The 25,781-nt window shown below is 51.7% G+C and overlaps 2 protein-coding genes across 2 annotated transcripts in view; one reads left to right on the plus strand and one right to left on the minus strand.

Annotated features, from left to right (window-relative positions):
• The window catches only part of ANO8 (anoctamin 8), a 50,749-nt gene extending 50,202 nt beyond the window's left edge, over nucleotides 1-547 (minus strand). The window contains exon 1 of the mRNA XM_056867594.1: nucleotides 495-547. Within this exon, the coding sequence (XP_056723572.1) occupies nucleotides 495-547 (53 nt within the window). The remainder of the gene's footprint in view (nucleotides 1-494) is intronic.
• Nucleotides 546-25,412, plus strand: GTPBP3 (GTP binding protein 3, mitochondrial). Its single transcript, XM_056867595.1, has 11 exons — nucleotides 546-941; nucleotides 8,450-8,534; nucleotides 10,252-10,414; nucleotides 12,906-13,132; nucleotides 13,444-13,530; nucleotides 14,818-15,020; nucleotides 16,630-16,702; nucleotides 19,009-19,152; nucleotides 22,379-22,544; nucleotides 23,113-23,403; nucleotides 25,181-25,412. The coding sequence occupies exons 1-11, from the start codon at nucleotides 546-548 to the stop codon at nucleotides 25,410-25,412; spliced, it is 2,067 nt and encodes a 688-aa protein (XP_056723573.1).
• Nucleotides 25,413-25,781: the final 369 nt, after the last annotated feature.

A 25,781-nucleotide genomic window follows, 5' to 3' on the forward strand; every position in this document is an offset into this window, starting at 1 on the left:
CTCATGGCGACCCTATGAATGAAAGTCCTCCAAAATGTCCTATCTTTGACAGCCTTGCTCAGATCTTGCAAACTGAAGGCTGTGGCTTCCTTTATTGAGTCCATCCATCTCTTATTGCCTTCCTTCCCCCCCCCCAAAAAAAAACCGAGAGCCCCTCCAAGCCCTTCGGCGTCCCCTCCCTGCAGAACCCAGATCTTTGGCTCCGAACCCGTTTCCCATCCATAGGCTGGTCCTGGGGGTTTCTCCAGGCGGAACCCCCCCCCCCTATACACACACACCCCATCCCTTTCGCCTCCCGGCCACTGGCTAGGGACAGACCCCCCCCCCTCTAGGCGACAAAGGCTTCAGACCGACCGACAGACCCCCACCCCGGTCCCTCCGCCACGCGCGCCCTTGGCACCGCCGCCCGGCCCGTGGAGACAATGGGATGCGGGCGGGCTGGGCGGGCCAGGGCGGGGGTCCCGGCTGGGGGGGGGTCGCGCTCGCTCACTCACTCACCCAGGATGCCGGGGGCCGCCTCGCCCTCGGCCGGCGCGGCGTGGGGCATGGTGCGCCGCCTTCACGCCGCCTCCCGCGGCCAGCGCAGCATCGCGGGCGGGCAGCCGGGCGCCGGGCGGCCAGGCGGCGAAGGCGGCGGCGGCCGGAGCTCCATCGGGGCGGCCCCCCCCGCCTCCCCAGCCTCTCCGCCCGCGGGCCAGCAGCGGCAGGGGCCGAGCCGGGAGGACGCCCCCACCCACCCCCACCCACCCGCACCGCCCCGCACCGCCTGCAATACGCTGCTTGCCGCGCGCCTCCCCAGCGCCCTCGCCGACGATGCCCCGCCGCCGCCTTGGCAGCGCGCCGTCGGGCCCCCAGCGCGCCCACCCCACCCGCCCACCCACCCTTCCAATCACAGCGTTGGAAGGGACCCCCAGGGCCGCCTCGAATCAGAGCACGATCGAGTTGGAAGGGACTCCCAGGGTCATCTAGTCCAGCCCCCTGCACGATGCTGGACATTCACAGCCACCTCCCCCCCAACACCCCCAGTGACCCCCACTTTGTGCCCAGAAGATAGAATCACAACGTTGGAAGGGACCCCCAGGGCCGTCTCCAATCAGAGCACGATCGAGTTGGGAGGGACCCCCAGGGCCGTCTAGGCCAGCCCCCTGCGCCAGGCAGGACATTCACAGCCACCTCCCCCCCACACCCCCAGTGACCCCCGCTCCGTGCCCAGAAGATAGAATCATAGTGTTGGGAGGGACCCCCCAGGGTCATCTAGTCCAGCCCCCTGCGCCATGCAGGACATTCACAGCCACCTCCCCCCCACACCCCCAGTGACCCCCGCTCCGTGCCCAGAAGATAGAATCATAGTGTTGGGAGGGACCACCAGGGTCATCTAGGCCAACCCCCTGCGCGATGCAGGACATACACAACCACCTCCCCCCCCCAGTGACCCCCACTCCATGCCCAGAAGATAGAATCATAGTGTTGGGAGGGACCCCCAGGGTCGTCTAGTCCAGCCCCCTGCGCCATGCAGGACATTCACAACCACTTCCCCCCCACACCCCCAGTGACCCCCGCTCTGTGCCCAGAAGATAGAATCATAGTGTTGGGAGGGACCCCCAGGGTCATCTAGTCCAGCCCCCTGCGCGATGCAGGACATTCACAGCCACCTCCCCCCCCCCACACCCCCAGTGACCCCCGCTCCGTGCCCAGAAGATAGAATCATAGTGTTGGGAGGGACCACCAGGGTCATCTAGTCCAGCCCCCTGCGCCATGCAGGACATTCACAGCCACCTCCCCCCCACACCCCCAGTGATCCCCGCTCCGTGCCCAGAAGATAGAATCATAGTGTTGGGAGGGACCCCCAGGGTCATCTAGTCCAGCCACCTGCACCATGCAGAACATTCACAACCACCTCCCCCCCACACCCCCAGTGACCCCCGCTCCGTGCCCAGAAGATAGAATCATAGTGTTGGGAGGGACCCCCAGGGTCATCTAGTCCAACCCCCTGCACAAGGCAGGACATTCACAACTACCTCACCCCACACACACACACACACCCAGTGACCCCTTCTCCATGCCCAGGAGATGCCCAAGATGCCCCCCATGAACTGCCTAAGGTCATGGAATCAGCATTGCTGACAAATGGCCATCTAGCCTCTGCTTAAAAGCCTCCAGGGAAGGAGAGCCCACTACCTCCCGAGGAAGCCTGTTCCACTGAGGAACCGCTCTAACCTAATGTCTAGACGGAAACTCTTTGGATTTAATTTCAGCCTGTTAGTTCTGGTCTGCCATTCTGGGGCAACAGAAAACAACTCGGCGCCATCCTCTCTACAACAGCCCTTCAAGTATCATATAAACCTAGAGTTGGGACCCCCAGGGTCATCTCGTCCAACCCCCTGCACAATGCAAGACATTCACAACTGCCTCCCCCCACCCACCCACCCACCCCCTCAGTGGCCCCAGCTCCATGCCCAGAAGATGGAGAAGACCTTCCACGATAGATTGCCTACCTTACAGGGCCGTTGCAAGAATTGCTGGGGTGATTGCGTTTTTTGGTTGGGGTTTACAAAAAGAGAAAGAAAGAAAGAAAGAAAGAAAGAAAGAAAGAAAGAAAGAAAGAAAGAAAGAAAGAAAGAAAGAAAGAAAGAAAGAAAGAAAGAAAGAAAGAAAAAGAAAAGAGTTGGTTTTTATATACCAACTATCTCTTACCACTTAAGGGAGACTCAAACCGGCTTACAATCACCTTCCCTTCCCCTCCCCACAAAAGACACCCTGTGAGGTAGGTGAGGCTGAGAGAGCTCTAAGAGAGCTGTGACTAGCCCAACGTCACCCAGCTGGCTTCGTGTGGAGGAGTGGGGAAACAAATCCAGTTCACCAGATCAGAGTCCGCCGCTCACGTGGAGGAGCGAGGAATCAAACCCAGCTCTCCAGATTAGAGTCCACCGTTCTAAAAGTAAGAAAGAAACCTTATCCAGATGTATATTTCATACAGATATTTTAATGTCCCCCACCCTCTCTTCCCAGGTGAGTGTAGACTCGGAAGTGCAGCGGGGAAACATTGGAAGACCCTGGTACTTCCTAATAAAAAAGGGATGTGCTCCGCAACTTTTTGGGAATGTAAAGTATGAAGAAAGTTGGCATCTTTGAATTAGACGTTTAAATTTAACGGAAGAGTCATGCCCAAAACAGTGAGGTTTAGTTATTAGAAATTAATGTGTGTCCGCTGGTTTTCAAACTTAATTTGGCTTAGCGATATTACAACCGATAATATATCATTTTCAAAAACAAATTTTAATTTACAAAAAACGGGAAGGGGAATGGATAAGACAGTTAACCCCTCCATTTGTCTACAGCTCCCATTGCTCAAGGGTAGCCTGCCTCTGATGATGGAGGTTCCAGAGCTACCGGGGCACATGATAGATGTGTCCAGGGCAAACTGGTCTCAATTCTTAAATTAAAAAGGCCCCCTCTTTCAAAAGCTTTTGGGGATGACTTCCGCCACGGGAGAGCCGAGTTCCCAAAAAGTGTTTCCCTACAACTGCTGCTATTAATTGCTTGCCAGTTTCCAGACAGGGCTACTCTTCATCCCAGCCCATTTGCTTTGCATACCATTTCCTCCCCTTGCAAAGAAACCCCTTTCTTCGCTCCTTCCCACAGAACGGGTGGCTTCTTTAGATTTAATTTTTTTTTACTTTTATAAAAGATGGGAAAGAGAAGGAAGAAAGGGGGGGGGGGAAATAGGGGTATCCACAGTACAATTAGAAGGACAAAGATATAGAAATAAGTCAAACAGATTGCATTGCCATGCTATTCATATAATATGCTATTCATATAATATGCCCAAGTAGTAAAAAAAATTTAAGCATTGCTAATCATATAATATGATCAAAAAATGATGGCCAAATCACATCTATCAAATGTATTTAATATCACTGCAATCAAAATAACCATCTAAATAAAAAATTAAATTAAATATCTACTCTCTTATTTTGTTTTTGTTAACAGCGGGGCTCAATATATTTGTAGAATAATTTCGCTTCTTTGGATTTTTGAGGCCCTCTTGGCTTACATTTGGCCCTGGGCTGAACGAGGCACCTGGTGCGGGCCCCTCTGCACCCCACTGCTGACTTGACCTCAAATTACTTCTTGGCCCCGAAGGTCAAGTGGTTATTTCTAGACCCAGGATGGGTATGGAGATACCAGCCGGGTAATTTGACCGGGGGTGGGGGTGGACTCACAAGCTCCTTGCTGGAGAGGGGCCTCCGGGCCTCCAAGGTCACAGGGGGAGTGGCGCGTGTGAGTGGGGGGGGGTTGCCACCTCCACCTTGGGAAATCCCTGGAGATTTGGGAGGGTGGCCTGGGGAGGGTGGAATATCGGGAGGGGGGAGAAGAAGAAGAGTTGGTTTTGAGACCCTGCTTTTCTCTACCTTTAAGGAATCTCAAAGTGGCTTACAACCACCTTCCCTTCCCCTCCCCACAACAGACACCCTGTGAGGTTGGTGGGGCTGAGAGAGTTCGGAGAGAACTGTGACTGGCCCAAGGTCACCCAGCAGGTTTCATGTGTAGGAGAAGAAGAAGAGCTGGTTTGTATAAGGGAGAATCAAACCAGTTTACAATCTCCTTCCCTTCCCCTGCCCACAACAGACACCCTGTGAGGTAGGTGGGGCTAAGAGTGTGTGACTAGCCCAAGGTCACCCAGCTGGCTTCATGTGGAAGAGTGGGGAAACCAACCCAGTTCACCAGATCAGAGTCCACCGCTCATGTGGAGGAGTGGGGAATCGAACCCGGTTCTCCAGATTAGAGTCTGCTGCTCATGTGGAGGAACGGGGAAAACAAACCCGGTTCCCCAGATTAGAGTCCACCGCTCTTAAGAACTACACCACACTGGCTCTCAGCAGGGAAAAGATACCATACAGTCCACCCTCCAAACTAGCCATTTTCTCCAAGGGAAATTACCTCTGTAATCTGCAGATCAGTTGTAACTCCAGGTCCCACTTGCAGGTTGACAACTGTAGAGTGTGCGGGTGGGGGAAACCACTTTGCAGCACGGAAAGGAAGAAGCATTTTGGTACAGACGTCCTTCTTACAAAAGCAGTTCCTTCTTTGACACCCAGTGGTTTAGACAGGTGTTGTAGCTCAGCCTATCCGGAAGGCAGGATGCTTAGCAGAGGAGGGTGCCAAGTTGTTTTCTGTTGCCCCAGAAGGTCGGACCAGAACCAACGGGTTGAAATTAAATCAAAAGGGTTTCCGTGTAGACATTAGGAAGAACTTTCTCTAACAGTTGGAGCGGTTCCTCAGTGGAATAGGCTTCCTCGGGAGGTGGTGGGCTCTCCTTCCCTGGAGGTTTTGAAGCAGAGGCTAGATGGCCATCTGTCAGTGATGCTGATTCTATGACCTTAGGCAGATCATGAGAGGGAGGGCAGCTTGGCCATCTTCTGGACGTGGAGTAGGGGTCACTGTGGGTGTGGGTGTGGGGTGGTAGTTGTGAATTTTGGGATAAACTGGTGAAAATGAATTTTACAAATATAGTTAATGAATTATAGATAAAATGTAATGTTTGTTATAATAATTTGTTTAAATAATTTTAAATACTGTCAAACACTTCTCCGGAAGTCAATTGGTGGTGGGACACAATGTTAAGGTGGGTGGTGGGTATTAGAGCACTGTGTATTTTTTAATTTTCATGATAAGATGTAATTTTGACTATTGTATAAGTGCTCTTTTTGTATTTTCTTTTATGTTTATCTTTTTTATAATTCTTATATTTTTTCTTTTTTTATTGTTATTATAAAAATAATAATAAAAAAGAAGCAATGCTGATTTTATGACCTTAGGCAGATGATGAGAGGGAGGGCATCTTGGCCATCTTCTGGGCATGGAGTAGGGGTCATTGGGGGTGGGGGGGAAGGTAGTTGTGAATTTCCAGCATTGTGCAGGGGGTTGGACTAGATGACCCCGGTGGTCCCTTCCAACTCTATGATTCTATGATTATAATCTCATATCCCAAAAAGCTTGTTGTTCTCTAAGGTGCTGCTGGACTCGAATCCAATCTAATCATTCCCGTCTTGCCAGGAAAGAGGGCGGGTGATGTGCGGATAAATAAATAAATAATCATAACTTCCAACTCCCTGCTGCTGCACATTTAGGATCAGGTAAAAAAGGGGGAGGGGTCCCAGCCAAATGACCCAAGACTTGATCCTCAATACCACCCCCCCATTTTCAAAGAAGGATCTTAGTGCTGCACTCTCCAAAATGAGTATCAGACAGAAATGCCCCCTCTGCCCTGAATCACATGCTCTAGGACAAAGCTTCTTAAACTGTGGGTCGCAACCCCATATGGGGTCGCGTAACTGAATGTGGGGGGGGGGGTCACAAATTTTTTAAATTTTTTTTCAAATAAATGCCTTTATTATTTATTATCAGTAAAAGTTTGATTGGTATTCCTATTTTATGTACCTATATACCCGGGGTCGTGTAAACATTTCGTGGGCGAAAAGGGGTTGCGAGTGGAAAAAGTTTAAGAAGCCCTGACCTAGGCTGGTCATTTCAGGACCCTTCAACGCACCTTTGTTTGCTTTCACGTACTGCCCCGGGGGTGACTCGGGTTCAGCCCCTAACACCTGTCTGCAGAGCCAGCCACAACGCACTGGAGCATATACAGAGTGCAATTCCTCTGTGCCTTGAGCAGGAGCTTGGGACCATAGATGCTAAAAAGCAAGCAAACAACCTTCCATTTGAACATCTCCTCTCCGCCGCCAACTCACTCTGTATAGCAAAAAGAATGCAATTCAGGCTAACATTCACGTAAAAACAGAACATTATATTCGCATCAAGGATTGAGAGCGAGTCTCTTCAGTACAGACCTGTGTACAATCAGATGAACTGTATGTGAGAAGAACCACCAAGAGCATGGTCAGTTTCCACACGTGGTCCATTATTATCTTCTGAGGAAAAAATCAAGTCGAAACAGGTGAATACCGGAAACCTGTAAAGAGGGAAAACAATAGGATGGACGTGGCAATAGTGTTCTATTGGCATAGGACACTAAACCACGGACTTTAAAACAACATGCCTCAGTTTATCTGGAGAGAATTTCTGTTCTAAGGAAGAAAGCCTCTGTTATATGGACTGAACTTTGTTGCAATGTGTATGGATTTCCAACTGTATTTGTTATAGAGCATTAGATAGGTAAGGTAAAGGTCCCCTGTGCAAGCACCGGGTCATTCCTGACCCATGGGGTGACGTCACATCGGGGTGGTTTGCCAGTGCCTTCCCAAGTCAGCTTCCCTTTACCCCCAGCAAGCTGGGTACTCATTTTACCGACCTCGGAAGGATGGAAGGCTGAGTCGGCTACCTGAAACCAACTTCCGGGATCGAGCTCAGGTTGTGAGCAGAGCTTGGACTGCAGTACTGCAGCTTACCACTCTGCGCCACGGGGCTCTTAGGTAGATAGATATAGTTTGAATTACAAAGTTAAGAGAATTACATGTTGTAATACACAACTGCCGGATTCTTTGATGTGAATATAATAATCTTTGATATGAATATAATTTTCCAGTTTGAGGTGAATGTTAGCCTGAATTGCGTTATTTTTGCTATATCCACAGATCCTAGCAATTCTATTTCCACTCCTTTTCTTTGTATTACCAGCTCACTATGTGGCCTTTGGTACCCCACAGCCCATTTGCCCCCCCACCCCACATTTTTTGCAATGGGGAGCTTGTAAGCGGCCTATTGTGTAGGGCTGTTGCCAGAATTCCGGGACTGATGCACACAAAAGGCATTGAACCCTCTAAAAGATCAGGGATCCCTGTTTATATATTTCGGTTCTAGTCCTGCCCTAATTTGGCTAATACTTAGGACACTGTATGTGTGCATCTTTATTCGTGTGTGTGTGTGTGTGTGTGTGTGTTTGTTTGTTTGCGTTAATAAAAACACACAAACTGCATCCCCTTTTCCAATAGCTAATCCCCCTAGACCCCCAGGGCACCCCCATACATGCAGGGAGAGGACCCAGGAGTCTGGCTGCAGCCCTCCACAGCTGCCTTTCTGAAGAGCCTCAATCTTCTCCTACAAAGCACACAAAGGGAGAGAGATCCCAGATCAATTCTGTGTTGCACAGACGGATTCACTGTGCGGGAGGGAGGATTTGCTGGCTCTTTTTCTTGCCGCAGAAAGGAATGAAGGGCTGCCTCTGTGCACGCGCGCGCTGCTGCAGGCTGTTTGCTTAAAAGGAGACACCTATCTGGGCAAGGATCCAGACCCTAATGTAGTTTCAAGGAAATGCATATTAAAAAAACACACACACACACCACCCTCCAGAGTCTTCCCAGCTGTGTTTTTATTGCCAGCTGGTAGCCAAGCCCTCCGGGGAAGAAAACAAGGAAGAATTGGACATGGGCCGGAGCTTCAGAGGGGTGTCACCCTCTTCCATTTGCGGGCGCACTCCCACATCCTCCTGCAGCATAACGGGCCCTGGGTTCAGTTTGCACCACCAGCCACGGTGCATCTGAGCATATGCCAAGTGCAATTCCCTATCCCTCTGCAGCGTTAGCCATATTTGGTCAGGAATAGCCCATCGTCAGTGTCAGTCACCGTTGTTAAACTGTGGAACTCCCTGCCCCAGGATGTGGTGATGGCTGCCAACTTGGAAGGCTTGAAAAGGGGAGTGGACATGTTCATGGAGGAGAGGGCTATCCATGGCTACTAGTTAAAAGGGCTACTGGTTATGACGCACACCTATTCTCTCCAGGATCAGAGGAGCAGGCCTATTATTATATTAGGTGCTGTGGAACACAGGCAGGATGCTTTTGCAATCATCATGTTTGTGGGCTTCCTAGAAGCACTTGGTTGTGGACTGCTGGACTTGATGGGCTTTTGGTCCGATCCAGCAGGGCTTTTCTTATGCTCTTATGTTCTAAGGCTTTAAGAAGGGGAGTGGACATGTTCATTGAGGAGAGGGCAATCCATGGCTACTAGTCAAAATGTGTGGAGACATGTTCATAGAGAACAGGGCTATCCATGGCTGCTAGTAAAAATGGACACTAGCCATGATGCATACCTATTCTCTCCAGGATCAGAGGAGCAGGCCTATTCTATTGGGTGCTGTGGAACACAGGCGGGACAGTGCTGCTGCAGTCGTCTTGCTTGTGAAAATGCACGTTCGATCCAGGCTGAATCCTGGCTGGAACAGGGAAGAAAGGAGGCTAAAGCGACCGTGCGTTTTCGCCCCTTGTCGGCCCCTGTGTGAACGGACTGCTGGACTTGATGGGCCTGGGTCTGGTCCAGCAGGACTTTTCTTATGTTCTTATTAATATTATATATAATTATATTAGGTGCTGTGGAACCCAGGCAGGATGGTGCTGCTGCAGCTGTCTTGTTTGTGGGCTTCCTAGAGGCCACTGGTTGGCCCCTGTGTGAACGGACTGCTGGACTTGATGGGCCTGGGTCTGGTCCAGCAGGGCCTTTCTGATGCTCTTATGCCGTCCATTCTGCACCGCCTTGGGGTGCCCGCACATCCCCCTCCTCCAGCTGTTCTCTTTCCAGCCTGCCCCCAACCCAGAAAAGCACCGCCAGGCGGTGGCTTGCAAACCTGGGTTTGCACCCCACCCAACCCAGAAAAGCACCGCCAGGCGCTGGCTTGCAAACCTGGGTTTGCATCCCCCTCCTCCAGCTGTTCTCTTTCCAGCCTGCCCCCAACCCAGAAAAGCACCGCCAGGTGCTGGCTTGCAAACCTGGGTTTGCATCCCCCTCCTCCAGCTGTTCTCTTTCCAGCCTGCCCCCAACCCACAAAAGCACCGCCAGGGGCTGGCTTGCAAACCTGGGTTTGCATCCCCCTCCTCCAGCTGTTCTCTTTCCAGCCTGCCCCCAACCCACAAAAGCACCGCCAGGGGCTGGCTTGCAAACCTGGGTTTGCATCCCCCTCCTCCAGCTGTTCTCTTTCCAGCCTGCCCCCAACCCAGAAAAGCACCACCAGGCGCTGGCTTGCAAACCTGGGTTTGCATCCCCCTCCTCCAGCTGTTCTCTTTCCAGCCTGCCCCCAACCCACAAAAGCACCGCCGCCTTGACAGCCAGGCGCTGGCTTGCAAACCTGCGTTTGCACCCCATCCAACCCAGAAAAGCACCTCCAGGCGCTGGCTTGCAAACCCGTGTTTGCACCCTACGACGCACGGCCAAGAGGGGGGGGGGGAGCTCCTCCCGAACCCTTTGCATCCTTGACAGACAACCGCACAACCCTTGGCAGACGCGCTCCCCGCCCGCCTCCAGGCCGCGCCGCCGCCCCGCCCCTTTCCCGTTTCGACCAATCAGGCCGCTGCCCGCAGTTGAAGCCGAACGGCGGCGTCACGCAGGCCTGGCGGGGAAGGGAAGCCGGGGCTCTCGCGGGGACCATGTGGCTGCTGCGCGGGGCCAGCTGCTGGGCGCTGCGCAGGTGGGCGCGTGGCGGGGAAGGGTCTGGCCGCCGGGGGAGGGCGGGGGCGTGTGTGCGCGGGCGGGCTTGGCACGGCTGGACCCCTCGGCGGGGGGGGGTCTCAGTAAGCCCCCCCTCCCCACCCGCGATCTTGGGCGTTGGACAGGCGGGGGTCGAGACGGCCTTTCCCAGTGAACAAAGAAGATTCTTTTGGTGCCAGGAGCTGGGTGGGGGACATATTAAACGGGGGAACTCCCTGCCCCAGGAGGTGGTGATGGCTGCCGCCTTGGAAGGCTTGAAGAGGGGAGTGGACATATTCATGGAGGAGAGAGAGGGCTGTCCTTGGCTACTAGTCAAGATGAATACTGGTCCGGATGCATCCCTATTCTCTCCAGGTTCAGAGGAGCCATACCTATTATAATAGGTGCTATGGAACACAGGCAGGATGGTGCTGCTGCAGTCGTCTTGTTTGTGGGCTTCCTGGAGGCACCTGGTTGGCCACTGTGTGAACAGACTGCTGGACTTGATGGGCCTGGGTCTGATCCAGAAGGGCTTTTCTTATGTGCTTATTAATATTATATATAATTATATTAGGTGCTGTGGAAGACAGGCAGGATGGTGCTGCTGCAGTCATCTTGTTTGTGGCTTCCTGGAGGCCCCTGGTTGGCCGCTGTGTGAACAGACTGCTAGACTTGATGGGCTTTTGGTCTGATCCAGCAGGGCTTTCCTTATGTTCTTTCTTATATTCTTGTGATATTATTTGCATACAGGTGGGGTGGGCTGGGACCAGCTAGAGATGCCAGCCTCTAGGTGGGGCCTGGAGATCCCCCAGAATTGCAGCTCCAAACTACAGAGATCAGTTCCCCTGGAGGAAAGGGTTGCTGTGGAGGGGGTGGTCTCTATGGCATAGTACCCCACTGAGGCCCCTGTCCTCCCCAGGCTCTGTACCCAAACCTCCAGGAGTTTCCCATCCTGGAGCTGGCAACCCTACCCCTCCATCCCTTGACCGCAGCCGGTGGGGACTCGGAAACCCTGGGACCAGCCAATGTTGCAAAGTTCAATTTCTTTTAATACTGTTTAAAATAAACTGCCTGGATAGTTCTTTTTTTTTTTTTTACTTTTTATTTATATCCCGCTTTTCTCCTTGATCAGGGACTCAAAGTGGCTTTCAGCATAGTTTCCCCCTCCTCCTCTTACTCCCCGCAACAACAACCGTGTGAGGGTAGGTTAAGCTGAGAGATTGTGAAGGGCCCTAGGTCACCCAGCTGGCTTCCGTGGTCGAGTGAGCAAGGGATTCGAACCTGCTCATTCCAGGTCCTAGTCCAGGGGTCGGCAAACTCATTAGTCAAAAGAGCCAAATATCAACAGTACAACGATTGAGATTTCTTTTGAGAGCCAAATTTCTTAAACTTAAACTATATAGGTAGGTACACTGTTTAAGACTTAAAATTTTAATTAAAGTTTATTAAGTTAATAATTAAACTATAGGTACACTGAATAAAACTTGATATCATACTTAATAGTGATCTTATTTATTGATAAAAATTAAATTGTAAGTCCCTGCCATTTCCCCCTCCCCGTCCGGAGTCCTCATCTGGAGGCCTGGTCTACCGCCATAAAAGCCTATTGGTAGACCTGGCCTCCGGCTGAGTCCCATTGGGAGGCCAGGTCTACCCATTGGCTTTCTTGGCAGTAGACCTGGCCTCCGGAGGCCCATAGAAGCCAATGGGTAGACCTGGCCTCTGAAGGGGGACTTTCCTCGGAGTCCAGGTCTACCGCCAAGAAAGCCAGTGGGTAGACATGGCCTCCCAATGGGACTCAGCCGGAGGCCAGGTCTACCAAAGGAAGCCCGCCCTGCCCAACAGCTGATAGACGGGGGGGGGGGGGCAGGAACCGCCGAGCCGCCCACCCAGCAATTGCACAGCTAGAGGGGAGGCTTTAGCCTCCCAACCATTGAAGGAAAGGGAAAGGGGGACCCGGCCATTCTCCACGGTGTGTGTGTGTGTGGGGGGAAGACAGCGCGCCCGCTCTGACTCTCAGGCGCACCGGCTCCGCAGCCCGGCTGCCGGTGTGAGCGGGCGCAAGAGCAGGGGCTCCGAACCAAGTTCGGAGAGCCGCACTCAACGAGCCAAAGAGCCGCATGCGGCTCTGGAGCCGCAGTTTTGAGACCCCTGTCCTAGTCCGACACCCTTTCCACGACACCCTTTCCTCTTCACCACACCAATCAGGAATTCCTTGGACTCTGATCTGGAGAACCGGGTTTGATTCCCCACTCCTCCACATAATCAGTGGACTCTAATCTGGTGAACCGGGTTGCTTTCCCCTCTCCTCCACATGAAGCCAGCTGGGGTGACCTTGGGCTAGTCACAGTTCTCTTAGAGCTCTCTCAGCCCCACCTACTTCACAGCGTGTCTGTTGTGGGGAAGGGAAGGCGATTGTAAGCCAGTTTGAGTCTCCCTTAAGTGGTGGAGAAAGTAAAAAACCAACTCTTCTTCTCCTGTGCTTGTTGCAGGTGGTACAGCCAGACTGCCAAGAGGGATACCATCTTTGCTTTGTCTTCTGGCCGAGGGAAGTGTGGCGTGGCTGTGATCCGAACCAGCGGCCCGGCCAGCGGTCCGGCTGTCCGCCGCCTGACGGGGGCAAAGGAGCTGCCTCTCCCTCGATCGGCTGCCTTGCGCCGGATCTATGACCCGGAGTCCTCGGAAATGCTGGACCGGGGTCTCGTCGTGTGGTTCCCAGGTTAGAAAAGCGAAACCTCTGCGCTCTTGTGGTTGGCCTTGGTGGGCTGGGGAAGATGCTCCTTTGGGGAGGGCCGTAGCTCAGAGGCGGAGCATCTGCTTGGCATGCAGAAGGTCCCAGGTTCAAACCCTGGCATCTCCACTGAAATGGACCAGGCAGTAGGTGATATGAAAGACCTCCTCCTGAGACCCTGGACCAAGGGGGGGGGGGTCTGATTCAGCAGAACGCAGCTCCGTGTGTTTGTATGTCCTTCTCCTGTTCCCTCTGGACTGAGGTCAGATAATTCCCCCGACTATCATATTGCTTTTCAGGGCCGGGCAGTTTCACGGGGGAAGACGTTGCTGAATTCCACGTCCACGGTGGGCCGGCCGTGGTGAGCGGAGTCTTGGCAGCTTTGGGTAGGTTTCCTTTTCAATAAATTGGACAGCTCTGACTTTTTTTTAATTGTACAGAAGCCATGGTTAGATTTTTGAACTTGCTGCCACAGAACGTGGTGATGGCCACCGGGCCGGAAGGCTTTAAAAGGGGAGGGGACACATTCATGGAGGACGGGGCTACCAATGGCTACCTGCTGTGATGGATAGCCTCTTTACATTAGCTGCGGGGGAGGCCAGGCGGGAGGATGCTGCTGCGGTCGTCTTGCTCATGGGCTTCCTAGAGGCACCTGGTTGGCCACTGTGTGAACAGACTGCTGGACTTGGTTTGCCTTCGGTCTGATCCAGCGTGGCTCTACTTACTTACCTATGTTCAAATCCTTATCTTCTGCTGACACATGGTATGGAGAGAGTAGACCGGGAGAAGCTTTTCTCCTTCTCTCATAATGCCAGAACGCGGGGTCATCTGCTGAAGCTGGAGGGTGAGAGATTCCAAAAAGATAAAAGGAAGTATTTCTTCACACAAACACATAGTGAAGTGGTGGAACTCCCTGCCCCAGGATGTGGTGATGGCTGCCAATTTGGAAGGCTTTAAATGGAGAGTGGACATGTTCATGGAAGAGAGGGCTATCCATGGCTACTAGTCAAAATGAATACTAGTCATGATGCATCCCTATTCTCTCCAGTACCAGAGGAGCATGCCTATTCTATGAGGTGCTGAGGAACACAGGCAGGATGGTGCTGCTGCAGTCGTCTTGCTTGTGGGCTTCCTAGAGGTACCTGGTTGGCCACTGTGTGAACAGACTGCTGGACTTGATGGGCCTGGGTCTGATCCAGCAGGGCCTTTCTTATGTTCTTAATACTAGTCACGATGCATGCCTATTCGCTCCGTTATCTGAGGAGCATGCCTATTATATTAGGTGCTGTGGAACGCAGGCAGGATAATGCTGCTGCAGTTGTCTTGCTTGTGGGCTTCCTAGAGGCACCTGGAGTGGACATGTTCATGGAGCATAAGGCTATCCAAGGCTACTAGTCAAAATGGATACTAGTCATGGTGCATCCCTATTAACTCCAGGATCAGAGGAGCATGCCTATTATCTGAGGTGCCGTGGAACACAGGCAGGATAAATTCTGCTGCAGTCACCTTGTTTGTGGGGCTTCCTAGAGGCACCTGGTTGGCCACTGTGTGGACAGACTGCTGGACTTGATGGGCCTTGGCCTGATCCAGCAGGGCCTTTTTTATGTTCTTATGTTGTCCTTATGTTCCTCTGAGACTTGTGGGGCTTGAGATACCCCTCTTTCTTGTTTCAGGATCCCTCCCTCAGCTGCGCCTTGCAGACCCTGGAGAGTTTACCAAAAGGGCCTTCCAGAATGGGAAACTCGACCTAACGGAGGCGGAGGGGCTGGGGGACCTGATCCATGCAGAGACAGAAGGCCAGCGCAGGCAGGCCTTGCGCCAGATGGGTGGTGACTTGGGGCGGCTGTACCAGCGCTGGAGCGACGCGCTCACCAAGGCAAGGCGGGCGGGTTGCAGGTGCGGAACGCCCCCAGGATGCCCATGGTCCAGCTCTGACCATTTTTGATGTAGCTTTCACGGCCCCTGTGAATGCAGAGTAGTGGCCTTGCCAATGGAGCCCCCACCCCAAAGTCTCCCCTGCTCTTTTCTTCCCCCGTTCTCCTACGGCTGCCATTTTAAAAAATGTATTTGCTTCATTTATACCCCGCCTTTCTCCCCAGTGGGGAACCAGAGCAGCTTACGCCGTTCTCCATTTTATCCTCACAACATTCCTGCGAGGTAGGTTAGGCTGAGAGAGGGAGAGAGAGTGATTGGTCCAACAAGCTTCCGTGGCGGAGCAGGGATTTGAACCTGGGTCTCCCAGATCCTAGTCCGACACTCGAACCATTACACTACACTGGCTCTTTTTCTCTCCTTTGCACTACTGGAGAGCCAGCATGGTGTAGTGGTTAAGAGCAGTGGACTCTAATCAGGAGAACCGAGTTCAATTCCCCACTCCTCCACATGAGCGGCGGACTAATCTGGATAACCGGGTTCGATTCCCCACTCCTCCACATGAGCGGTGGATTCTAATCTGGTGAACCGGGTTGGTTTCCCTGCTCCTCCACACGAAGCCAGCTGGGGTGACCTTGGGCTAGTCACAGCTCTTTTAGAGCTCTCTCAGCCTCACCGACCTCACAGGGTGTCTGTTGTAGGGAGAGGAAGGGAAGGTGATTGTGAGCTGCTTTGAGACTCCTTAAAGGTAGAGGAAAAACGGGGTATAAAAACCAACTCTTCTACTAGAGTTTTTGTTTTTAAACTTGGTTATAAAAGACATTGTTATAGCAATCTTTCTATTCAGTCTTCTGAATCTCCAGTTCTATTTGTTTTTAATTGCTAACACACTGTGGCAGAGATATTTTAGTTATTTATTCAAAACATTTATGTGCTGCCTTTCCGCCCAAATAAGTTCTCCAATAATAACCCCCTCAATCCCTCCAGTTCTGGAGTGGGAAAATGGCAGCTGCAGAGAGTCCGAGGTAGGGGAAATGGCGCCCATGTGGGTGGGGCGTGCATTAATGCACACCTTCCCAGGGTGTTTCTTTTTATTACGACCTTTTGAAAGAGAGAGGTTGCAGCAGCTGGAGGGAAAGCATGGGAAGGGGACCACGGGGCAGGGGGGGGCTGTGAGTCCTCCAGAAAAACCCACTGCAGTTTGGATCCCAGCTGGAAGGAAACCCCCAGTGGATGCAGCTGATCCAACGAAGATGTACTTTGAGGCAGCCTCTTGCAACACCTCAAACTGCAAGCTGCGCAGACTTCCATGGCCACAACAGGTCTCTCCATCAGGAGAGGGTGTGTACACACACGTGTGTAAGTTTACAGCTTTGGACTAAGATGGTGAAGCCTTGGGTTCAAAGTCAGGCTGTCTCAGTTTTCAGTGGCTTCCATCTTCTATTGGATTCAGTCGGCTACTTTAATTTGGGTCGCAGGGGGTGGGAGCGGCCCAGACTGCCTACCCAACACAACCTACCCTTCTGTGAATCCTTGATGCAAAGAGATTTGTGTGTGTGAAAGAGAGAGAGAAACAGGGTGTCCCAGCTGTATTAACCCTTCCTTCCCTGCAGGCCCTGGCCCATGTCGAAGCATACATTGACTTCAGCGAAGACGACAACATTGAAGAGGGGGTCCTTTCCCAAGGTGAGCCCCCTCCTCTGTTTCTTATTAAGGACATAAGAAAAGCCACACTGGATCAGACCCAGGCCCATCAAGTCCAGCAGTCTGTTCACACAGGGGTCAACCAGGTGCCTCTAGGAAGCCCACAAGCAAGACAACTGCAGCAGCATTATCCTGCCTGTGTTCCACAGCATCTCAGTGCCTTACACTGAATCAGACCCTCGGTCCACCAAAGTCAGTATTGTCTACTCAGACCGGCAGCAGCTCTCCAGGGTCTCAGGCAGGGGTCATATAATAGGCCTGCTCCTCTGAGACTGGAGACAATAGGCATGCATCATGACTAGTATCCATTTTCACTAGTAGCCATGAATAGCCCTCTCCTCCATGTACATGTCCCCTCTTAAAGCCTTCCAAGTTGGCAGCCGTCACCCCATCCCTTTTCCATTCAGCTCAACAAAACCAACTGTTCCATAGAATCTTGGCACTGCAATCTTGACGTTTAGAAAAAGAAAGAAGTTGCTAGCTGTAATGATTTTTGACTTCTGAAATGCTCATTAGTTAATAATTCCATGTTTTGGTAAGTTCATTGTACATTGGTTATATTCCTAAAGTTGGAGTCCTGGAGGTAAGAAAGGGGAAAAGAAAAGAAGCCAGGTGGGGGCTTGCGAGATACGTGCTGACTGGCTGCGGAACGAGAGACTGTTGGGAGAGATTCTTAGAAAGGAGGGCGAGAGAAAGGTTTTGAGAAAAAGTTCTTAGTTTGGTAGCAAAATATACAACCAGTGAGCCTTCCTGTGTGGAATATAGCAGAGTGTTTACAACTCCCTGGATGTGGGACTCATCAAATTGCCCAAAGACAGAATCCTAGTCGGCTGTGTGAATTGGGGTGTCAGGGTGTGTGTGTGTGTGAAAAGTAGAATTCTGACACCTCACCTACTACCTTTAGGCACATCACAGTTGAAATATTTGGCCACGACATTAACTGGAACTTTAGAACGGTACCTGACTGAAAACACCCAGCAGGCTGTACAATAGGGAAAAAAGGAGAAATTAAGCACTCGTTTTATTTAGTTCAAAAGCTTCCATCTAGACATTAGGAAGAACTTTCTAACAGTCAGAGCGGTTCCTCAGTGGAACAGGCTTCCTCGGGAGGTGGTTGAGCTCTCCTTCCCTGGAGGTTTTGAAGCAGAGGCTAGATGGCCATCTGTCAGCAATGCTGATTCTATGTCCTTAGGCAGATGATGAGAGGGAGGGCACCTTGGCCATGTTCTGGGCATGGAGTAGGGGTCACTGGGGTGTGTGGGGGGGAGGTAGTTGTGAATTTCCTGCATTGTGCAGAGGGTTGGACTAGATAACAATACTGGGAAACAAGGAATAGATAAAACACTCTATTGATTTATTGATTAAGAGGGTTAGAGAGAGAGTTGGGGAGGGGCCGTGGCTGAGTGGTAGAGCGTCTGCTTGGCATACAGAAGGTCCCAGGTTCAGTCCCCAGCATCTCCAGCTAAAGCACTGGTTCCCAACCGGGGGTCCGTGGACCCCCAGGGGTCCGCGAGAACTAAATTAAGGTCCACGAAACAAAGTTATAAACCCATAATAAATTAATATTTTCAATTAAAAGTTCTCTATTATAAAAATATATATTCAAATATTTTTCTAAGTTTAATGTTTAACTAACAGTTATGATTAAAGTTTATTTTCAAATTCTCAGAATTTTTATTTTAAACCTTGGGGTCCCTGCACCGAACCAAAAAGTCCTAGTGGTCCCTGGTCAAAAACAGGTTGGGAAGCACTGAGCTAAAGGGACTAGGCAACTATGTGATATAAGAGACCTTTGCCTGAGACCTTGGAGAGCCACTACTGGCCTCAGAAGACAATACTGATTTTGACGGAACAAGGGTCTGATTCAGTAGAAAGCTTCATTTGTTCGTGTGTATTTGGGAGGGGCTGTGGCTCAGTGGTAGAGCATCTGCTTGGCATGCAGAAGGTGCCAGGTTCAATCCCCGGCATCTCCAGTTAAAGGGACCAGGCAAGTAGGTGATGTGAAAGACCTCTGCCTGAGACCCCGGGGAGCTGCTGCTGGTCTGAGCAGACAATACTGACTTTGATGGACCAGGTTGGGGGGGGTTGATTCAGTGTAAGGCAGCTTCATGTGTTCGTGGGGAGGCGGAGGCTATCTAGTGGCAGCGGAAACCCCATTTTCAGAGGAAAGCGAGATCTCCCTTTCCAAGCCCTCCAGAGTCAAAAGCGCAACACTCGGCCTTGTGGCTGTGGAGGAAAAATAGGGGAGCCAAAATTCCTCAGCGGAGTCTTCTCCTCTTTTCTTGTAGTGGAGGCCACGGTGGAGATTTTGGAAAGAGAGCTGAGGGCGCACCTGCAAGACAGCCGGCGTGGGGAGAGGCTGAGGGACGGTGTCCACGTCGCAATAGCCGGGCCGACCAATGCCGGGAAGAGCAGCCTTCTCAACCACTTGTGTGAGTGGGGCGCCGTGTCTCCCAAAGCTCGGTCTGGGTTGCGGGACGCGGCCAGTGTGGCATGACTTCCCTGCTAGCTGATGCTGTGGGTTCCCACCTCCAACATTTTGCACCGTCTTATGGGGCAGTTTTCTCTCCAGCACCTGGATGTTGGCAGCGTTAGGACGTCTCCGTCAGCTGCGGCCAGAAGGTTTGTTTTGCTCGCTGTTACCTTGGCGTGCTCTCCTGGATGGACACAGGGTGGCAGCACAAGGCTGTCGATGCTTCGGCGAAGAAGAAGAAGACGAAGAAGAGAGTTGGTTTTTCTATGCCGACTTTCTCTACCACTTAAGGAAGGATCAAACCGGCTTACAATCCCCTTCCCCTCCCCGCAACAGGCACCTTGTGAGGGAGGTGGGGCTGAGAGAGTGTGACCAGCCCAAGGTCACCCAGCTGGCTTCGTGTGGAGGAGTGCGGAAACCAACCCGGTTCTCCAGATCAGACTCCACCGCTCATAACCACTACACCACGCTGAGGGCTGTTAGCTTCTAGGCTGCTCGAACAGCAGCATTATTAGGAGTCCAGAGGAGGGCAACAAAGGCAGTGAGGGGTCTGGAGACCAAGTCCTACGAGGAAAGGTTCAAGGAGCTGGGTATGTTTAGCCTGAAGAGAAGACTGAGAGGGGATACGATAACCATCTTCAAGTACTTGAAGGGCTGTCACGTAGAGGAGGGTGCCGAGTTGTTTTCTGTTGCTCAAGAAGGTCGGACCAGAACCAACAGGTTGAAATTAAATCAAAAGAGTTTCCGACTAGACATTAGGAAGAATTTTCTAACAGTCAGAGCGGTTCCTCAGTGGAACAGGCTTCCTCGGGAGGTGGTGGGCTCTCCTTCCCTAGAGGTTTTTGAGCAGAGGCTAGATGGCCATCTGTCAGCAATGCTGATTCTATGACCATAGGCAGATGATGAGAGGGGAGGGCATCTTGGCCATCTTCTGTGCATGGAGTAGGGGTCATTGGGGGTGTAGGGCAGAGGTAGTTGTGAATTTCCTGCATTGTGCAGGGGGTTGGACTAGATGACCCTGTGGTCCCTGCTCAGGCTGGAAGTTGTTCTCCAGCAGAGAGAGGGCTTTCCCAACCTGGAGATGTCTCAGGTTGAGCCCCAGCTGGGGAAAATTTGGGTGGCCGGGGTACGGCCCTGTTGGCTCTCTTCCTTAGAATCTCCCAGCCTTCCCCTCCTGCTTGTGGGAGAGAGTTAAGCCTGGGGGCTAGATGGTACTGGAAGGGGGTGGAATGTAAATGGGGGGGTCCATTTCTGCCCCTGCAAGCCAGCGATTTATGGGTTGCTTCTCCCTGGCATGCCTGGTTCATCTTGGGTTTGTTTACTGGGGTAATTAATTAGCGGTAGTAGAATTTATTTGTATGTGGTCATAGGCCTTCACAAAACATCATCCACAGAGTAGCACAATGTTAAAAAAGGGACATGTACAAGATATGAACCACCAAAAACAACATCATTTGTGGGATTAAGCTAACTACCTTAGCTCTTATTTTTCTTGCTGCCAGAGCAAACAATGATGTTCTATGAGAAATAGACTCATTGGTGTCAGACAGCAAGAATATGATTTTCTCCTTTTTTGAGTGGAGGTCTATACCCGCTAGTAGCCCATCAAGACACTTAATCTTGGGCTGTGCGTAGAGTGGACAATGAAATAAATAATGGGGTAAATCCTCCTGCCCACGGGTATTGCAGATACCCTAGCGTTGATCCTTGGGGATTTGTTTGTACCGCCCGACTAAAACGGCCGTTGGCATAGTTTCAAAGCGCAGAGCAGAAAACACTGCTCTGAGGTTATAATTTGAAATCTTAGTTAGATTTCGGGCTCTAAGGTGGTTGCTTTTAAATAATTTAAGCCATGGTGCAGACTGTGCTTTCTGAATTGATGCTCTGTCAGGCAGGGCATCGCACCTAAAGACCCTGTCTCTTTGTTGCGTGTTGGCTGCTGAAGGTCTTAGAAGGTCATTGGGGATGGAGTACTGGGTTAGTAATTTGTTTATAAAGCCTGATCACGCGGGGGGGGGGGTAATTAATTAAGAAAAACTATCTGGCCCTTCTCCTCCCCTGCTTTTTTCCTGAAATGAAAAAGGAGTCTTCCAGCCCTTCACAAACGTACTGAAGGGAATCTGCCACTCCTGACATTTCCTGTTTTGTTTTTGAAATATTCCCCAGGGGGAGGGAATATTTCTCTGGAAGCAAGATTGGAAATTTGGGGGAGCAGTGAGAAAAATGGTTTGGAACAATTTTTCTTTTGGAATTAGGGAACTGCTTTTTAAGACAAGGGTTTAGTCACAGCGAAAGTGTGAAATGAAGATTGTTTTATGTAATAATCTATGGTTTTAGAGAATGACCATTCCTTTGAAAAGATGCTGTCTTTGTCTACACAGTAGACAAAGATGTCTGTTGTTCAAGTGTTACTAATTTTGTCCACAATCAGTATGCCATAACATCTGACAATAATACACTATTGAGAGTTCACGACAGAAAACATAACTAGATATCGATTTAGTTCTACTATGATTGTATGACTGTTCCTGTCTAAATCATACATTTTCTTTTGCTTACTACAAAGACACTGTTTTCTATGTTGAAGTTCTGTTTTTTTCCTACCAAAAACGAAGCTAAACGTGCTAAGGTAGCATAGAACGCAGTAGCTTGCAATTCTCTCTGTCTAAATATTAGGTATATTTGCAATTTGGCGTGTGGGAAGTTATGGCATTTACACTTGAAAACATAATAAGTATGCCAAATATAACCTGATAAGGATGACATGTATTTACATTTTCCCAATACTTCTCCCTTGGCTTCAAAATTTCTGGAAATGGGCTATGGTGTAGGGGTTAAGAGTGGTGGTTTGGAGTGGTGGAGTCTGATCTGGAGAACCAGGTTCGATTCCCCACTCCTCCGCATGAGCGGCGGAGGCTAATCTGGTGAACTGGGTTGGTTTCCCCACTCCTATCCATGAAGCCAGCTGGGTGACCTTGGACTAGTCACAATCTCTCAGCCCCACCTACCTCACAGGGTGTCTGGTGGGGAGGGAAAGGGAAGGTGATTGTGAGCTGGTTTGATTCTTCCTTAAGTGGTGGAGAAAGTCGCCATATAAATACCAACTCTTCTTCTTGGCAGGGTATCTTTGCCACTGTCTCTCACCCATCTGGTACAGTCTTCCTGACTACGCCCTCTTCTTCTAGGTCAGAAGCCAGCGGCCATTGTCTCCCCAGTGGCAGGGACCACCCGGGATGTGGTGGAAGCAGCGCTGAACATCGGGGGGTTCCCGGTGGTGCTGAGCGACACGGCGGGGATGCGGGACACAGATGATGCCCTTGAGAAGGAGGGCGTGAGTCGAGCTCGTGAGAGGTGAAAGGAATGGAGCAACATCGGGGGGTTTATTCTCTCTCGCTCCTCTTTCCCAGTGTATTTTTAATTCCTCCTCTTCTCCCCTGCACTTGGTATTTCTCTGTATGGGTAGCTTTGTCACCTGTGGCAGCCATTTTGTGGTGGCACCCACCACCCTGTGTGAGAAGGTGCCCAGAGGCTCAAAAAGGTTGGGGACCCCTCCTGTAGGTGGTGACCAGCATGGTGTAGTGGTTAAGAGCGGTGGTTTGGAGCGGCAGAGTCTGATCTGGAGAACTGGATTTGTTTCCCCACTCCTACACATGAAGCTTGCTGGGTGACCTTGGGCTAGTCACAGCTCTGTTAGAGCTCTCTCCGCCTCACCTACCTCACAGGGTGTCTGTTGTGGGGAGGGGAAGGTGATTGTCAGCCGGTTTGATTCTCCCCTAAGTGGTAGAGAAGGTCGGCATATAAAAACCAGCTCTTCTTCATCTTGTGAGCTCTGGAAATGAGCAGTGGGCAGAATCCCACCTCTGTTGGGACTCGGGCTGGTGATGGCAGTGCCCTGACCTTTCTCTCTGCTCCTCCGCAGGGTACGTAGCGCGGACCTCATCCTGGCCGTGCTGGATGCGGCAGAGGTGGCCCAGCAGCCCAGCCGACTGGCGGACACCCTGCGGGACATCTTGCCTCCTGCCCAGCCAGCTGAGGCCCGGCCAAGTCTGCTGGTGCTGAACAAATCCGACCTGCTTGGAGGGCAGGACCAAGCTGAGCTCCTGGGGGCCTGCGGCCGGCTGGGGCTCCCTCCCGCTTGCCTGATGTCCTGCAAAACTGGAGAAGGGCTCCCCGCTTTCTTGGGCACCTTCAAGGAGCAGCTCAGCCACATGTGAGAATGGCGAGGAAAATGGGGGTGGCCGGGAGCTGGCACTCAAAACCTGTGTGGTTTATTTTATTTCTGTTTTATCATAGAATCATAGAGTTGAAAGGGACCACCAGGGTCATCTAGTCCAACCCCCTGCACAATGCAGGAAATTCACAACTACCTCACCCCCAGTAACCCCCTACTCCATGCCCAAGACGCCCTCCCTCTCATCATCTACCTAAGGTCATAGAATCAGCATTGCTGACAGATGGCCATCTAACCTCTGCTTAAACACCTCCAAAACATTCATATCCAGCCTTTCCTTGTGGTTCAAGGCGGCTTAAAAAAATATCAGACCCCCAAATCCCAAGCCACCCTTTGAAAGATGCCCGCCATTCGAACTCCCTCCAAACCCCTGGCAAAGATGCAGGCCTTGTACGGCCTCCGGAAGATCTCCAGGAAGCCCCCCCCCCCACACACACACACCTCTTCTGGGGGCCCCTTCCGCAGAGCCGAAACCATGATGGGCAAAGGCCTGGGCTCTGGTCGATGCCAGATGGGCCACCCTAAGTGTTAAAGGGAAAAAAGGTAAAGGTAGTCCCCTGTGCAAGCACCGGGTCATTCCTGACCCATGGGGTGGCGTCACATCCTGACGTTTTCTAGGCAGACTGTGATTATGGGGTGGTTTGCCAGTGTCTTCCCATCTTCCCTTTACCCCCAGCAAGCTGGGTACTCGTTTTACCAACCCTGGAAGGATGGAAAGCTGAGTCGACCTTGAGCCGGCTACCTGAAACTGACTCCCATAGGGATCTAACTCGGTCGTGAGCAGAGCTCTTGACTGCAGGACTGCAGCTGACCCCTCTGTGCCACGGGGCTCTCTACCCTAAGTGGTGGGGGAGCCAAATTCTCATTTTGTGTCGTCTCCATTTCACAGTCTTGCCCACGCAGAAGTGAGCGGTTGGGCGGTCTCTATCACCCAGCGGCTCTACAAGGTGGTTCCCTCCACCCTGGACCTTTGTAACAGGAGATGCCGAGGACTCAACTGGGACTTTCCACAGGATCAGAACTGTGGCCTTTCTTATGGGGATGGGGAGTACATTTCCTGTTTATCAACAATCCCTCATAACAATTTCATGGCAATTCTAGTGTGGTGTAGTGGTTAAGAGTGGTGGTTTGGAGCGGTGGACTCTGATCTGGAGAACCAGGTTTGATTCCCCACTCCACATGAGCGGTGGAGGCTGATCTGGTGAACTGGGTTTGTTTCCCCACTCCTACACATGAAGCTAGCTGGGTGACCTTGGGCTAGTCACACTCTCTAAGCCCCACCTACCTCACAGGGTGTCTGTTGTGGGGAGGGAAAGGAAAGGTGATTGTGAGCCGGTTTGCTCCTTCCTTAGAATCATAGAATCATAGAGTTGGAAGGGACCACCAGGGTCATCTAGTCCAACCCCCTGCACAATGCAGGAAACTCACAGCTACCTCCCCAACAAACACCCAGTGACCCCTGCTCCATGCTCAGAAGATGGACAAGATGCCCTCCCTCTCATGATCTGCCTAAGGTCATAGAATCAGCATCGCTGACAGATGGCCATCTAGCCTCTGCTTCAAAACTTCCAGGGAAGGAGAGCTCACCACCTCCCGAGGAAGCCTGTTCCACTGAGGAACCGCTCTGACTGTTAGAAAATCCTGTGGGAGAGAAAGTCAGCATATAAAAACCAACTCTTCTTCTCATCTTGCCTCCGCACAGACTTACCCCGTGGGTTTCACCTAACCAGTACAACTCTCTCTTCTTCCCCTCCAGGTGCGGGGACCCCCTCCTGGGTTCCCCCAGCCCCACGCAGGCGCGTCACCGGCTCAGCCTAACCAAGTGCCTGGAGGCCCTGAGCCATTTCCGCCGACACCGGGACCTGGACTTGGCCCTGGCAGCCGAGGACCTACGCCGGGCACGCCGACTCCTCGGGCAGCTGACTGGGCAGGTGGGGGCTGAGGAGATCCTCGCTCTCATCTTCAAGGACTTCTGCATTGGGAAGTGAGAGAGACGGGCGGCCAGTGGGCAGCGGTTCTTCAGGCCATGGGCGTGGGCCCTTCTTCCAAGTGGCAGGCAGTTCCAAAGGCTCGGCAGGGAAGGACATCTGCAGGAGCTGAGGAAGAAGCAAATGAGGAATCTGGTTTTGTTTTAAGAATGGGGCAGTGGGTGAGTTGTATTCGGCAGAAGGAATGACGGACTCTTGGGCTTCTTGGAGATGTTCATCCTTGCAAACCTCACCCAGAGTACTGTCTTCAGTTCTGGGCACCGCAATTTAAGAAAGATGTAGACAGGCTGGAACGTCTCCAGAGGAGGGCAACAAAGATGGTGAGGGGTCTGGAGACCAAGTCCCAGGAGAAAAGGTTGAAAGAGCTGG

Source organism: Euleptes europaea, chromosome 2 (assembly GCF_029931775.1).
Source record: "Euleptes europaea isolate rEulEur1 chromosome 2, rEulEur1.hap1, whole genome shotgun sequence".
NCBI lineage: Eukaryota > Metazoa > Chordata > Lepidosauria > Squamata > Sphaerodactylidae > Euleptes > Euleptes europaea.